The sequence below is a fragment of the Python bivittatus genome, unplaced genomic scaffold (assembly GCF_059951505.1).
Source record: "Python bivittatus isolate LINGU-HERP-01145 unplaced genomic scaffold, Pbiv_v1 ctg000440_np1212, whole genome shotgun sequence".
Classification (NCBI taxonomy): Eukaryota; Metazoa; Chordata; class Lepidosauria; order Squamata; family Pythonidae; genus Python; species Python bivittatus.
Genome location: NW_028277063.1, coordinates 3,643,475 through 3,659,565, shown reverse-complemented (window position 1 = coordinate 3,659,565; position 16,091 = coordinate 3,643,475). Strand labels below are relative to the sequence as shown.

The following is a 16,091-nucleotide window of genomic DNA, read 5'->3' as shown; positions in this document are numbered from 1 at the left end:
CCAGAACTTCTTCCCTACCCAGGCAAGAGAGCACCTTTTCAGGTTGTCATGTGACTCTCGGCCACCAAACAACCAAAAATATCCACAAGAGCCCGATGCTTTGAAGAACGAACCTGGGAACTTCTGTCTTCCACCTCAGAGGAAGGGATGGGGGAAAGGTCTCTTCTGGACCTTAAGTCCACCAACCACAGCAGAGTTACAGAGTTTCAGGCATGTTCTCTGCCCTACCTGGTAACTTCTGATAAATCATATAAGTAACTTCTTATATGAACCCTTTACATTTTGAATTTGAAGGTGGGGAAATTAGATCTCCTCCCCACTTTCTCCAGAAGCTGCTTTGCCGTCCAATCCAGCCTTCCCTGGTTCTCACCGTCAGCCACTGCCCAACTTCCTCTTTCTCCTTCTGGGCTGGGTCCACTTTCTGGGCCAGGCCCAGCCCCTCTTTGGAGTAGGCTTTTGTCTTGGTCTCACGTTCCACTACCTTGAACCGCTCCATTTGCTGGAAAGACAGATTACAAGGACTCGGTGAGTTAATGCAGAGCAGGAAACAGCTCCAAGGACTACTCATAACCCAGCCCCTAGCAAGCGTTTTTCAGCAATAATCTGAAATGTACGCCTATTCTGCAACAAATGATACCCACACTCAAAAATTAGGTGGTGTGTTGAACATAACTTCACCCACAATTTTTGACATGAAAGTAGGGTGGGAAAACCCTGATTGCTTACTGTCAAACCTTAGGGCCCTTCCACGTGCAACATCTGCGCCACTCTTGAGCTGTTTTGGTGCCTGTGTGAACATATACTACTGTCCATACCGGGCAGCAGACCCAATTAACTTCTGGCTCTACTTCAGGGTAAACAAAGTCACCATGAAGAGAGTTTTGCAGAATGAATTCTGGAGTGAGGTGGGTGATTGCATCTCATTGCATCTCTAACAATCTCCCCGTCCTCAGTAAAGTTTAAGCCACTAAGATACCACTAAGTTGCCCTTTCATTTTTCTTTTACAGCTGAACAGCTCCCCCCTCACGGTGACCAAGTCTGGTTGTTTGAAAATCACTGAACAAATGGGAAGAAATGTTGGGATATGGGGAGGGACACAGGATTAGTCGGATGCTGATTTTTGCAGTCTCCCATCAGTTGGCTGGAGAGATCAGCTCATGTGAGGCAGTATATTGAGAAAAGAGAAGCAGCCATGAGGATGTTTGCAGAGCAGATTAAAGCACTTGCCCCAGAGTTGGGGAGTGAAAATGGCAGCAGTGAGGAAGCACCCCTATATCTATAAAGAACACAAATGGGGACCTGCAGTTTGTAAGCTATGAGGGGGTCTTTTTTGGTTTATGAGAAAAACTACACTGCACCATTATTGGGGACTAGAATATTTTTCTTCTGCTGTGTTAATTTTCTGTAAGTGGGAAGGAGGATCTGAGACCACTTAAAATGGTCCTTTTCCTTATCTGCATCTTGGAAGAGATAATTTCACTTTTTCACCAGAGGATTCTAATATTCTATTTGATTGCCATTTCATAACTTTCCTCCTCCTAATACTGGTTGGAGATAATGGAAGTTGGGACCAACATACCAGAAGGGAATCCTGCTGAGGAATCCTGTCCTGAGATAAATTCTGCTGCCTATCCTATTCTGCATCTTAGTCCCCTAACCATTCCTAGAGATTCACTGTATTTCTTCCTATCCAGAAATCCTGGCTCCTCAACTGTTGTGGTAACTTCATTAACCAATTTCACAAGCCTGTTTTGTCTCCAGTGCTGAATTATTAAAATAAACAAGCCAACCCAAACTAGTGAATCTAATTAACATGGTGCTATTACAGTGGGATTGATTTTTTTCTAAATGAAAGTATCAAAAGAATGGTTTTGCTAGGCACATTTTAATTAAAAAATTTTAAATTAATATTTTAATATTTAACTGCATCTACAGAATATTGATATTTATGGTTATATGTGCACAATCAAGGCACATAAAGGCATTTTCAATCATAAAGTGAATAAAGAGGAGTAGGCATTGTCTGCAAGTACCCAAAGCAGTATCACATGCAGCCATTTAACGCACAGAACAGCTATGAACTATGAACAATGCAGCAAATGTGCATTTTTGTCCCTGCAAACAGACACTGATGATCAGCAAGCATAAGTGCTTTATCACAGTGCTTGGATTTTATCACAGTGCTTGGATCTGATGCTCCTGCATTAGAAAAATACCAAAGGTGAGGTTTGTAAGAGTGCATTCCCCCCTCCAAAAAGAAAATGTATAAAATGTCTGATTCAGGTTGCCTAGGAAATACAAGATACAGCTTGACCCTTGCAAAGGCCACAATTTCAAAGATTCCTGTCTCAAAGCTCAGTAGATCTTCCACATGTGCTACCACAGTTATACTGTTAAGCTGAGAAGGTCTCACCATTTATCCCATGTTGTCACTCTAAGGAAGGCTGTGTGGAAGAGATCCTGGGCTCCCCACAGAACCCCTTTCTGTTGCTTACTCAGCCTAAGTAATGAGATGGCCAGGTGGCTCACCTTTATGACATCACACTGCCTACCAGCCAATGGCAACATTGTTAGGGAGGAGCTAAGCATAAAAAAAATCAAGAAGTCTTTAAGTGCAAAAACTGATCAAGCTAGTAAAGCTAAGAACTAGCCTAAAACTGCTGAACAAAATTAAACCTGTTTCATTTAGACCTCTGGAATCACACAGCTTCCTTGAAAAACATCAGTTTCACCTCTCAGCACTGACACATAATGGCTAATAGATTCTTTTCTCCCAGTCTGATTTTTACCGTCTCAATGAGTTTTCGGTTATCTATTAGCTGCCTTTTGTCCTTAATCTCATTGGATGCAACCCATGTCTTGATCTGGTCCCTCAATCTCTGTAGAAAGAGAAAAGTAGTAAAATGTCAAATTAGCTCCCTTTATTATGAGATCCTTCCAGCAGAGACTATTCCTAGAGTAACATTCATAATAGTGAAGCTTTTTAGAACAGTCTTCCCCAACTTAGTGCCTTCCAGACATGTCAAATTCAAATTCCGTAATCCTTAGCCAGCTAAAGGTCATGCTAGTTAGTGATTATACAAAATTCAACACATCTGGGGGTCACCAGGTTGGGGAAGGCTTGTGATTAGAGCAATGGTCAAACAGAAAGAATGAGTTACGGATTACTCTTAACTATAACTCTGCTATGCTATAACTACTGGATTTCACTTTCATCTATTGGAAGCCAAGCAATCAGCAACTCAACATAGCTTGCTACCTTTTCCTTTCCCTGTCACTCAAATTCTGCTTTTTCTTACGTAGTTGTCTTGAATTCCATGAAAGGTGTGTGGAGTGATGATTTTAATGTATGTTTCCCTCAACTTTAAGTATTTATCTGTATTTTTTATTATTAGCAATTCTGAGTTAAAAAAATAATGGTGGAGAACAGTGGGAATGGTCATATAACCTTTTGGAAGGCAGAGTTTGGAAAAAGGCTGGATCCTTTGACAAACTGAGGAATTCTGACAGTCTCAGGAGAGGCATGTAAACACTGCATCGCAACTTGACAACCCCTCACATCCTCAAATGGTGTTGGTGAAGTATCGCTAGTTCTCCTCTTATCTAACAGAAGTCTTCTGGGGACAACATTTCCCACTTGCCTCTCCTGGATTTCAGGCTATTCTCAATATTTAATCTAATCTCTCCTGAGATTGCATGTCAAAGAATATTGAAGCTGGCTCATTCTTACCTGGAGCTTCTTAATCTCTTTTTTCAGATCGGCTTCATATTTCTCCTTCTGATTGGCATTAGCTGCATTATGGAGCTGTAGCAAGGAGAATGAGAAAGAACAAGTTGTGATAAAGGCTGGGGTTTCCAGGGTCATGGAGGAACAGGAGAGCAAGATCAAACTGTATAAAGGAAAAGGAGGAGCCAAATGGACTTCTCCCCTCCTCTCCCTGCCCCCCCCAAAAAGGATGAGAAACTACATGGAGTAGAAATCAAGGAGTTTGGACCAAACTCAGGCGGAGAGATGACAGCAGCCCTCACCTTCTGCCAGATATCTTCAAACTGCTCCACGCCTTCTGATACCTTTTTGAGACACCGATCAATCTCACCTGCAAGATGGGGCAAAAAATAAATTACTGCTGAAAGCAATCACAGGGACTAATTGGTTCATACCTTCCCTGCGACCTAAACGGGGGAGAAAGAAGAGAGGAGTTTTGAAATCCTGCCTCTTTTTCCTCCTTCCCAAATTCAAACACCTCTGCCCCCATTTTACTGATTTCCTAAATTTGTCCTTCCACCAACAGTAAACCTAACTCTTCGCTCTTCCCTAATGACATTCCATACTGGTTTGGAAAATACAGCATCTAATCCCAGATATTCTAAGCTCCAAAAGTAGAATCTTGTTTGCCTTTTGCCCAATTCATCTCCTCCTCCTGCTCCTCTTCCTTCTATGCCACTCTAGGTGAACAGCCCTGCTGTTCCTCTGCTAGAGAACCCAGGTTCCTAGCCCAGCCATGGAGCTTACCTTGTAGCTTCCTCTTATCTGCCATGTTTCCTTCACTATAGGGGGGCTCTCTTCATACTTTATACAGCGTTGACACTTTCAAGGAGAACAAGCAGAAAAATCAGTTACAAGAGATAAGGCAAAGAAAAAAGCAGGTACCCTGTAGCCATTTCCTCCCCAAAAAAGTTGCTTTGACACAGCAGCATAAAGTAGAAAACCACGGGCGAGGTATTTTTCCCTTTCTATGACCAGAAAACCTTTCTCCATGAGGTTTTGCCAGTTAAAGACACAGAACTTCTAATTGCAGAAAAATAAAACCCATAAATCTAGCTGAATAATGGAAAAATTTGCAAAGAAAGGGGAAAAAATATCAGGAGGAGCCTGGTAGCACCTTTTCCGACTAATGAATGTTATTAAAAAGCATAAGCTACAGCTCACAAAAGCTTATGCCTTTTAATGAAATGTGTTAGTCAGAAAAGGTGCTACCAGGCTCCTCCTGATTTTTTGCCACCCTAGACTAACATGGCTCCCCTCCTACAATGTCTGCAAAGAAAGGGAGAGAGGGTAGGAAGAAAGCACAACTGAGAGGGGTATTTCAGAGACCCTGAAGGCATTTCTTTTCTCCCTTGGAAACAAGAACCCACATGGGAGAGGCCAGAGAATGACACTCCTGGGTGGGAGAGATTTGGAGACAATTTTGACAGCATTCTCATTTTTATCTGCTCCCTCCATTTTTTTCTAATGGTGTTTGTTCTAGAACAATTACATTCAGCTTCTTGGGCTGATCTCACATCATAACCCATCCTGAGGTTTTGGAGTGGGAGACAGACGTGTTTTCAGAAGCAGAAATTCAAGGAGGACCCCCCCCCCATGTTTCTGTTTCAGTCACGGTAGCCAATTTTGGGCCTTAAAGGGAGACAGCCCCTTTCTCAGTGCCTCTATGAGCCACTGGATCAAAACAGAGGCCCTGAGTGGAGAGGAGGCTGTGCCATTGGCCTCTGTAGCATCTTCCAGGCTGCATTCTTAATTAAATCTCACTTGTCGTTTAGAAATTGCCTCTCAAAAGGCCAAATCATATGGACAGTTGCAAGGCTCAAATATCTTCCTCGTTTTCTCAATTGGAAAACCAAAACAAAGGACCAAAAGAAAAATGAAAGGAATCTTTACTAAAAGTCATACCTTGGGTACATTTACAACCGGAACACAAGAGACATCTTAAGGATGTCAGGCAGCTGTATTTCTAGTCTAAGTTATTCAGCAGAAAAGCTGGGGCCTTTTGAAGAAAGCAGGGTCAATCTTGCACTTACCTAGTGGCCCCTGGGCACTTGCTGTTTGCCTGCTCTCCAGCCAGATTCCTATAAAGGTGAGAAAAATATGTGGCTAGGAGGAGGAACAAACCTCACCTTCTTCCATACCAGACAGGTTTAGAGAAAGCTCATACAGACACCCATGGTGGGTTGGGTTTGCCCAATGTGCTATGTTAAGTGGTTGCTATATGGTTCAATGTCCTGTGCAAACTGAACCAATGGGGGGCAGGGGGAGATGAGAGATCTACAATATATGTTTCTGAGACATATTCATCCATAGTTAACTGAGCCATGGTTTATGAATTTAACCCAGTTTTTCTGGGATTACATAGAGACTGGACTATGAATTACCCATGTTTTAGCCCAGTGTTCTGTAAAAACCCAGCTGTAACAGAACTGGGCAGAGAATGGAGCAGAACACAAATAGTAGCTCACTCCCCCACAAGATAGAGTTGTTCTGGCCTAGGTCACCATCCCTCACGACCACAGTATGCTTTTTTTTTCTTCCTGTGGGGTTTCAGGGCCTTTAAAAGCTACTGGCCATGCCAAAGTAAGAGGTTAAGCTTTCCTTGCAGAAAAGCTAGGCAGAGAATAAAGCTGGCAAGCCTTCCAAATCACTAGTGTGAACAGCTATTTGCTTTCTTGACAGTGATAAGAAAAAACCTCCAGGTGATCACAAAGGGACATTTCTCTCTCTTTTTTTCTCTTTCTCCTAGACCAATGTTCCTCAACCTCAGCAACTTGAAGATGTGTGGACTTCAACTCCCAGAATTCCCCAGCCAGCATGGGTTGAAGTCCACACATCTTCAAGTTGCTAAGGTTGAGGAACACTGTCCTAGACTGAAGATATGCTAATAAAGACACTGGTATTCCTGTGCAAGAAAGGCTAGTAAATATTATGGACTAATTCACGTGGCTGAACTAGTTTTTGCTTTTGTTTCCTCAAAATATGATGGGTGAAGCCCATGTTTTCATTCTCATTTTAGAAAACTCAAGAGTCTAGCTTTCAGAACTTTGCTCTAAAGCCTATTGCATAAATGCAATAGAATCCTGAGGTGATGAACTGAACAAGTTTATACTTGGTGAGATATTATATTAGGTGGATCCCCATACCATTTTTTTAAAAAGTCCCTGAATGTAAATGGTAGTATATAAAAAGAAAGATACCAACCCAGTACGCGCCTTGCTTTGCTAGCTTTCAAATTTGATGGAATTAAACACACACAGGAGACACCATTAGCAGCCCAGCCCATCACTTTGTTCTTCTGCTTTGTAGACCAGATCTGGACTGCTAGATTTCATTTCTTTCCCCAAATTCCCTACTTGGCTTTGTATAAATTTCCTGAGATTGTTCTTTCAGGCAACTTGCTCTTGTGCTTTTTTGATAATAACTGCTGAATCCCATCACAAACTTGCCAAGGAAACTGTGAGTCCAGAACCGGTCTCCCATCTCTGTCCCCATACCATGCAGATAATTCTTCCTTCATGAAAATGAGTTTGTGCACAACACATGAGGCCAAAACAGAGTTTGATTATAGCTTAGTATGTGGTGTGAACCCAGCCTGTTGTGGTTTATTCAAATTATGGTTAAACAGTGGCTTAGTACAAAGACATGGGTGGTCCAAGGAAGATATGGCTAAGCCATGGTTTACTAATTAACCAGACTGTCTAGTTTGAGCAATATAATGATCCATAAATAAACCACAATGACTGGGCTCATACATTTTAAGCCACAAATTAGTCAACCACATTTTAGCCTAGTGATCCCAACCTCTGATAATGAAAGATCTAGTTGCATTTGGAAAGCATACAAGGTTGTTTTCATTCATATCTACTCAGAAGCAAATTACACTATGTTCAAAGGGAAAGAATGTATAAGGAAGCAAGCAAGGCTATGTTGACACCCCATTATACCTAATGGACTGCTTAACCCTGGTTTACTAAATAAGTTACTACTATGCAGATTTATCCAACCAAGGTTGCAAACTTTCCAGAAATTTTGAAAAATGAAAACCCTATAAAACAATTCAGAAAGCTTTTCCATTTTTTGGAGGAGGGCAAATATATGAAATACTTACGTTCAGTACACCTTACAAGTATAGATAAATGGACGCTACCGCCAATGTTTACCCCATTCCCAGTGTTTTGAGGATTAGTGAAGGACAGGCCATAATTCAGCAATCTCTACATCAATAAGAGGAAGGAAGCCCATTATCAAAGACAGGCTGAGCCCTTCCTTCTCTTGTAAAAATAAATGTCAATGCCTCTCACACTTGGTATTTCAGAGTTATACTCTCTAGTATAATTGTATTGTATGATAATGTGAATAGTCTTACAGAGAAGTCTTACTATATAGTTTTCATAAATCATTTGGGAGTAAAGATTAGGAAGCAACATATGAACATTATTTCTTTTAAAAAAATCAAGCAAGGAAAACAAAAAGCACACTAAGAAAAAAAAAACAGGAAAGCCTCCCCCCCCATTGTTTTGTCCCCCCTTCACATGGCTGCACCCAACACATTAAATCAAGAATGGGTAACCTGGGGTCCCAAGGCTTATGCGGCCCCCAAGCCCTTTCTTGGTAGCCCCATGAGTCACCTCTGACCACAGTTGCCAGAAAAAGGTATCATGGCTCTCTCCCATTCTGAGGTGGGAAATAAATAATACACACACACACACTAAATAGGTAGAACACAATCCTGATTCCAGCTACTGTGTCTCATCACCTCGCCCAATGTAGCCCCAGGCATGAAAAGGCTGCCCACCCCTATACTGAACCATAAACCAGTTTTGCAAACCACATTGCCTGGGTTCATCCAACACACTAAGTCACAAATAATGGAACCTTGTTTTAGCTCAGTGTGTTCTGTGATCCCAGCCAGAGAACTGCAGCTCCCAAGTTGCCAGATTTCCACTGGAGAAACAGTCTTTATACCTCTAAAATCAGTCTTTGCAAAGGAAGAACCTTCGAGCTATGTTTCAGCCCACATGGGCACTCTCATTCTGAAAACTCCTCTTCTTGCTCTATCTGCTGAGAGGCAGGATTAGATTCCTGCTAATTACAGGAAGCTGGGGTGGAGAGTGAACCACAAAATGTGCCACTGGAGGAACAGAGCTACACTTTTATTTTTCTTTTACCTCCTCAATAGTTGTTCCAGACCATTAAGAGCAGCTTCATTTGCTGTCATTAGCAAGTGGTGATGTCTCTCTTCTCCCAGCTTCACCTGCCAATTTCCGCACATCACTGCTGTTAAAGGTTCACTAAGAAGTCAGGTCAATTCCTCTGAGTTAGTTTGTAATCTTAGGTTAACATCACAAACATTTTAGACTTCAACTCCTCAGCTAGTATGGCTACTGCAGAGAATTCTGAGAGCAGTTCAACACTTTGGAAGGGCTGGGGAAGGCTGATCTACATTTTTTTAACTAGCTGAAAAGAGAATTCTGTTTGGAAAACTGAGGGATTTGTCCATCAACAGGCAGTTTGGTTAGTACAGTGTTTTTCATGGTGGCTGGGGAATTCTGGAAGTTGAAGTCCACACATCTTAAAGTTGCCAGGGTTGAAAAACACTGGGTTAGCACATAGTAGATACTATGAAAGGTATATGCCAACACATCTGGAGGACACCGGACTGCAGAATGAGACACAATGGGATAAGCCCTATAAAGTACAGGACTTCTCTGGGATTTTGCTACAGATTTCCAATTTGTTTATCAAAACAGCTAGTTACAACTTTATTTCAAATTACTTACATCTGCTTCATTGATACAATTTAGTGGTTTCCTGATATTTTAAATTTTAATGGAAAACTTACTTGTTAAGGAAACAGTGCATGACCAAACCATTCTAGGATTTACCCAAGCCCATGGATCCACCACTGAGAGTTAAGTATAAAGCAGTGTTTCTGGCAGATGAACACGTAATAAAATTAAAATGCAGGGTCATTCTGAGTACTTAGACCAGGAATTGGTAACTACAGTACTATCAGACTCAATTCCCAGATCATTTTGCAGAAAAATCCCTTCCTGGTTTTCATCAACCAAAGCAACAGAAGGGAAAAGCATTTTAACACTTGTTAGGTTGTGTTCACACAATATGCTAACCCATGGCTAACTGAACTATGGTTTACTGAAATGACTGAGTTCACCCTTGCTAAACTAAAATATAATCAATTAATTTATGGATCAATGTGCTGTGCAAATAACTAGGTTCATTCAATTAAACATGGATTGTGTTGTATGAACATCCAGTGAGCCACAAACTTACCAACCACATTTTAGCCTACTGTGTTGGGCAAACCCAGCTTTCATTCAGCAACTAGGGAACTATAAATCCTTCCTGATCTACAATAAATTATACAGAGGACACTCCAAATGTTTCAAATTACCTCCTGCCTATCCTGTTTTAGGATCTCCCTCAAACCTTACTTGAGCTAATGGTGACTTAAAAAGCAGCTTTCCTTCACTTAGAAAGTTTTCTTCTCACTTTTTAAAGGAAGAGTTCCTGACCGGTTTCTGAAAAAACTTCCCAGAATACAAAACTGCATCTAAATCGTGGGCCTTTATTTACTGTGTAGGTACAAATGCTTAGTTTATCCTGAGCCAAAGTGGACTGATTTTAAAACAAGGCAATTTAAATCAATGATTTAATTCGCCAAGTAACAGGGCTAATTTAAACCTTATTTCCAACTCTTTTAGAGTTAGTTCTAGGTACACCTCTGAATTCAGAGGAACAAACAAAAAGGCTTGAGTTGTTCTTTAATGTGCATATTAAATAGTTGCTAGAGCTACTGAAAGGTATCTATCAATACACACAAAGAAGCATAAATCCACACTTCCTGTTTGTGTAAGCCTTATGCCTCTTTTGCATATGGATTTTTGTTACTTTACAGAAAGTTGGTGTCTGCTTGACTGTTCTTCTATATACCAACATACCTGCTTGAAAATATAAGCATGAAGAAGCATTCAGAAGAAAATGCTATTAATTACTGGGCAGATTAGTGTTTCACCAAGGGAAAATATGTGCTATCTGGCTAATAAGCCAACAATGCAATCATAGTTACTCAGAAGTAAATCAAGTTGTACCCTAAACAGAGATAATTTGCACAATATTCAGAAAGTGCATGATCTATTATGTGGATATCTAATTTCTATGTTTTGCCCTAGTTCATTCCCTTATACAGAAAAACAGCCTTTTAACTATAGCAGGAAGAGCTCATTAAAAAATTTTAAAAATGTGATTTTATATTAATCAATTGTCTACCATGTTGAGAGCTCAGATAAAGTTCCCTTCATTATTTTGGAGATAAGAAAAAGGATAGATGGAGATTACCCACACAGTCTTGAAGATGTTTTATTTAAAAGAAAATACAGGGGGAAAAAGCACTCTGAGAGGGCTGCTTGTTTACAACTGCAGAAGAGAACCAACAGAGAACAGTAAAAAACAGCTAGTGTGTTTATAATATCTGACCACTGATTAAGGGGGGATACCAGCATGACTGGACCACAGGCATATTCCCATTTTTTAAAGTCTCAGTGACTTAGAAAAAATCCTGCACAAGTTTCCCAAAAATAAGTGGGAAGCAAAAAGGAAGCTTAAGTTGGATAAAATCGCAATGCCAGGCCAGGAAGGAACAACCTGGTAACCTCTAAAATATTTGAAATCCAACTCCCATCAGTTTCAGCCAACCAGATTGTGGGAGTTGTAGTCCAAAAGGGCAACAGGTCCTCTGTTCCTGCCCCAAGCCAATAATAACCAGTGAAGCTGCTGTTGGACTTAATTCCTGTAATATCCAGCTTGCTGGCTGGAAATCATGGAAACACATCTGAAAGGCACCAGACTGGAAAATGCTGCAGTAACACCAATAAATAGCGAAACAAGTAGCAGAAATAAGTGGTCACAGATGTACCTGATAAGCCTACTTCCGCAGGTTACTTTGTCTGATTTTAAAATTCTACCTCTGTTATTGGCCATTGCCAAATCTTGTGGTAGGAGAATCTGAAAGTTTACTACTCTGTTGTATACAGAAACGCTTCCTTTTCTCTATCCTGACTCTCCCACCAATCAACTTCCCTACTGAGCAGCTGTGTGTTTACGGTATAGTGTTTTAAGAATCTTGTTCTATCTATCTTCTCTAGACCAACTTATTTAACCCAATCCAAGAAGCTGGTGGCTTGCTACAGGATACTGTCCTCCAAGTCAGAAATGCTTTGCACAGGATTGGAGTCAGCCTGTAGTGGAATATCTGGAAGAAAAAGATGCATGACTGGAACAGTTCTATAGCTGGACTGTATGTTTTGACTAAGAATCTGTCCCATTTTTCCCAGTGGGAATTGATTCTAAGGAAACAAGCTTAGGAGTGTAGCTTCAGAAATGATGACCACTCTAGCTGCCACAAAAGGATGTCCCAATATCATAGTAAGTCCAATTTGGACTTCAACTACATTTTCCAAGCTCACAGTTCATTCAGCCTCAATTATACAGTGAAATAGAGTCTTCTACAGATTTGGCCATTGCTGCATTGACCCACAAGGACTTACAAAGTGCACTTCAGCCAGATTTTTATTTTTATACAGTCCTCCATATTTCTCTCTATACAGACACCCTAAGCAACCAACACAGGATATGGATATTGGTGGGGGCTTGCTGCAGCACATACCATGAATACAATAACAAGCAGGATGACAAACAGGCCTGAATCACTAAGACTGAATGAAAAGTGCCGTTTGCAGAGAGCAGGGTAACAACATGGATGTTGAGAAGGGGGACTAAGGAAGAATTGTTCAACCAGAACCTAATCCCCATAACATTCTTCCATATTTTCCTATATTGGCTCCCATATACACAGCAGCATTCAGTGTATACCAGCCTGTATTTCACTGGCATATGACCTCTCAGTAGAGTTTTTCTTGATGCAAATAGCCTCGCTTCTCTAAGTGCACCGCAGCAGCTAAGGGACTGAGCTGTGGATTAAGAATCTAGCTTTGAATCTCCTCCCTGTTATGAACTCACTAGGTGGCCTAATAGAAAATGCTTTTTCTTAGGCTCCTCCAAGATGTGGGGATAAAGATGTAAAAGGAAAGAGGGTGAAATTGACAAGACTCTTCCCTTTTGAACAGAGACCCCTGTAGGAAAGAGCCATACACAAAGGTTCAACACTATATCAAACAGGATAGAGGCAGTTCACAGAAATAAGGAGAAGGCCTTGCTTCAAGGAGGAGAGCAGCTTTTGCCAGTATCTAGCTGTTTTAACACTGTTCTTTCAAAGAGCCAGAGGAGCACCACTGCAACTGAATGGAACCACGTCAGAATACCCAGACAGATGCAATCCCAACATATCTACAGGCTTCCAGGATGTCCAAGCAGAGGCTGAATAGGCATTTGTTGCAGATGCTTAAATCTAGACTAGTAAATCAGATGGCTTGCTGGACTCAATTGTCTAAACAGTCCCTTGCCACCTTATTTTCTATAAAGGCGTCTCTAAAGATTTCACAGCCAAAGAAAAGCTTTAGCTGCGGCATGGGGTGGGGGTAAACTTATAGGTTCATACAATGGGCAATGCCTACAGCATTTGAATCAGCTTCTACATTCAAGGCACAGCTGCAAATAACATTCTACATGGAAGGGAAAACAGGGCATTTCCCCTAGCTATATGTTTTGTGCGGATAAAGTGCTACAGTACTTTCCTGTAATGACACTGTAACTTCAAATAACATCATTGGGATCCTATGCTTTGATAACATATGCATCTGGAAATATGCTCTCCACCTCAACGGAATCAAATCATCCAAGATTATTATTGACTGTATCTTTTAGTGTAGACCAACTTTCTGGGTAAAGATATTAGAAACCATCAATAAGTTAGAACAAATGGTCCAGTCAACCTGGGAATTCAAATCCCACCATAGCCGAGGCTCTGTGTATCCCCACAGGCAACTCAGTATATTGAACAGCCTGGTTCTTGTCTGCTAGCATCAAACATATTTAAGCTGCCGTATATGAAATGAGACTACTGGCTCACCTGTCTTTTCTGGCCTCAAGTGGTGGTCCTTCTGAAACCCACATGTAGAGATCCTCTAACCCAACCTTCCCTAATCCAAGTCCCTCCAGACTTTTGTACTACAACTACCAGACACAGTTAGCATAGACAACATCAAGAATGATGGGAGTTGTAAGCAAAAGTATCAGACAGGGTTCAGACTGAAGACTCCTGCTTTAACTGACAGTGTGGGGACTGAAGCTGGGACATTATGAACTTGTCTAGCCATTCAGGTCCCTGGAGAGGCCTTTCTTTATGAACTCTTCTCATCAGAAATCTGCCTGGTGACAATATGAAAAAGTCTTTCTATGCAACAGCAGCAGCCAAGTTACAGAAACATAAGAGGTCCCCATTATTCCTACACTGACACTATTTATTGCTTCTCTTTAAGCACAGAACAGAGTTTGTTTTTAAGTGTTTTGCTATAAACTACTTTTGTGGGTGGATATGAGCTGGTAAGCAAAATCTAGAATAAATACATGAAATAAAAATATTCATATACCAGTGTGTGTTTGCTGAAAGAATCTACTGTGCATTTGAAACTAAGACTCAGAAAATTTAGCAGGGATTGAGTCTGTATAGCACCACCCTGTTGATATTATGTACAATATTAATGATCTATTTATTAAAAAGGAGGAGAATTTCTTAGATTAAAACCATTTAAACATCAGCCCCGAGATATAATTTGAAAGAATGGAAAAAAATTCTTGCATCATAGCTTTAATTTTTAAGCAACAACACTGTTGAGACTTTCCCCCATTTTTTCTTTTCAAATAAATTTTGTAAAGATGATAAAGAGACTAAGAACATAAAGTACTTTCTATATTACAGGCAAATGCTATATACTACAGAGGTCTTCCCAAGTCTGGTATCCTCCAGATGTGTTCAAACCTAAGTCCCCAACCAGCACAATCATTTCTGATAAGAGAGGTGAAATCCAATACATCTGGATGGGACAGGTTATAGTACTGTTATTTACATGCAGAAATCAGGCAATGAGTAAGAATTCTGCATTAAGAACTGTAGAAGCAAGTTTCTAGCTCTTGAGGTTGTAAAGCATGGGGGCAAAGCCCACTAAAACCTTAACCATCTGTACACAAGGGGATGTATCCTCATTCTACTGCACGCTGCCTTTCAGTGGCAGACTTCACTGGAAGGAATAAACAAATAAGGGTCTATGTATTCTGTGTTATTTACGTATTTCACTGAAGTTCCACTTACACATGCTCTTACTGCCCTGAGCTTCTCACAGTTAGAGGGATCTGTGCCCTGCCAAGGCTAATGGGCCTACTCCAAGCAAGGAAGAATACTCTGGGGAGAAAATTCCTACACACTTCTCTCCCAGACTGAAACGGGCTAGGGATTGTTCTGAAAGCACCCTCTCTCCAGAGGGAGCATCTGGCCTTCGTACAAAGGTTGTAACTTTGGTGATTTCGCTGCCCCCTCTTGCACACTCCCCAGACCCTCCATGGGCTTCCTCAGCATCACCACTGGAGAAGAGGACGAAATCTCCCACACAGAGCAACGCACAGTCCACCGCATCCCGCCCCAGGCCTTTCCACCAGAGGCTGCCAACCCACCTCTGCCTTGCCCATGGGGCTTAGGGGCCCCAACGCCTACAGGTGAGGGGCTCACCTTTGGAACCCCAACCCTGCCAGCCCCGCTCCAGGGCCCCATAAATCGCCGCCCCACGAAACTCGCGGGACCCTGATGAGCTCCCTTTCAACGCCAGAGACATCCTCTCCCCAACTCTTATGGGAACAGCATTGCCCTAAACATCACCCACCCCCTATGGAGCCCCCCACAAACACTTTGGCCCCGCCCCCTACGGAGCCCCGTAGGCACCTAGAAGCCCCGCCCCTAGGTTAGGCCCCGCCCCTTCCCGCTGTCTCACCGGCAACTCCGGCGTCTCCGGGTCTCTCTCACTCTCCCTCTTTTTCCCTCTCTCTTTCTCTCGCCCCCGTCTCTCGGGCTCCGCGGCATCCAAGATGGCGGCAGCCTCCCCCCTCTACTTTCGCTTGATCCGCCCTCCCCTGAAGTGCATTGGCTACTTCTCCCGCTCCTCAAGCATCTTACCATTTCGATTGGATAATCAGGAAGGGGACGGTAGGGGGGACGGGGGGTGGGACGACGCGGCGCAGCCGCAGCTGTCATTAATAGGAATGCATGGGGTCTATTTGTCAAGAGGTGGTGTCCTTCAAAGCGCTCTTGTACTACCATTGGCTGAAGAGGCGCAGATGGAGTAGTAAGCATGG

General features: G+C 41.9%; 1 protein-coding gene across 1 annotated transcript in view; it reads right to left on the bottom strand.

Annotated features, from left to right (window-relative positions):
- Positions 1-15,854, bottom strand: part of CNOT3 (CCR4-NOT transcription complex subunit 3) — a 32,963-nt gene extending 17,109 nt beyond the window's left edge. Inside the window, exons 1-7 of the mRNA XM_007438808.4 lie at positions 15,731-15,854; positions 5,801-5,848; positions 4,515-4,589; positions 4,031-4,098; positions 3,732-3,806; positions 2,791-2,880; positions 371-499 (exon numbers count right to left, since the gene is read on the bottom strand). Of these exons, the coding sequence (XP_007438870.1) occupies positions 371-499; positions 2,791-2,880; positions 3,732-3,806; positions 4,031-4,098; positions 4,515-4,539 (387 nt within the window). The 5' untranslated portion in view covers positions 4,540-4,589; positions 5,801-5,848; positions 15,731-15,854. The remainder of the gene's footprint in view (positions 1-370; positions 500-2,790; positions 2,881-3,731; positions 3,807-4,030; positions 4,099-4,514; positions 4,590-5,800; positions 5,849-15,730) is intronic.
- Positions 15,855-16,091: the final 237 nt, after the last annotated feature.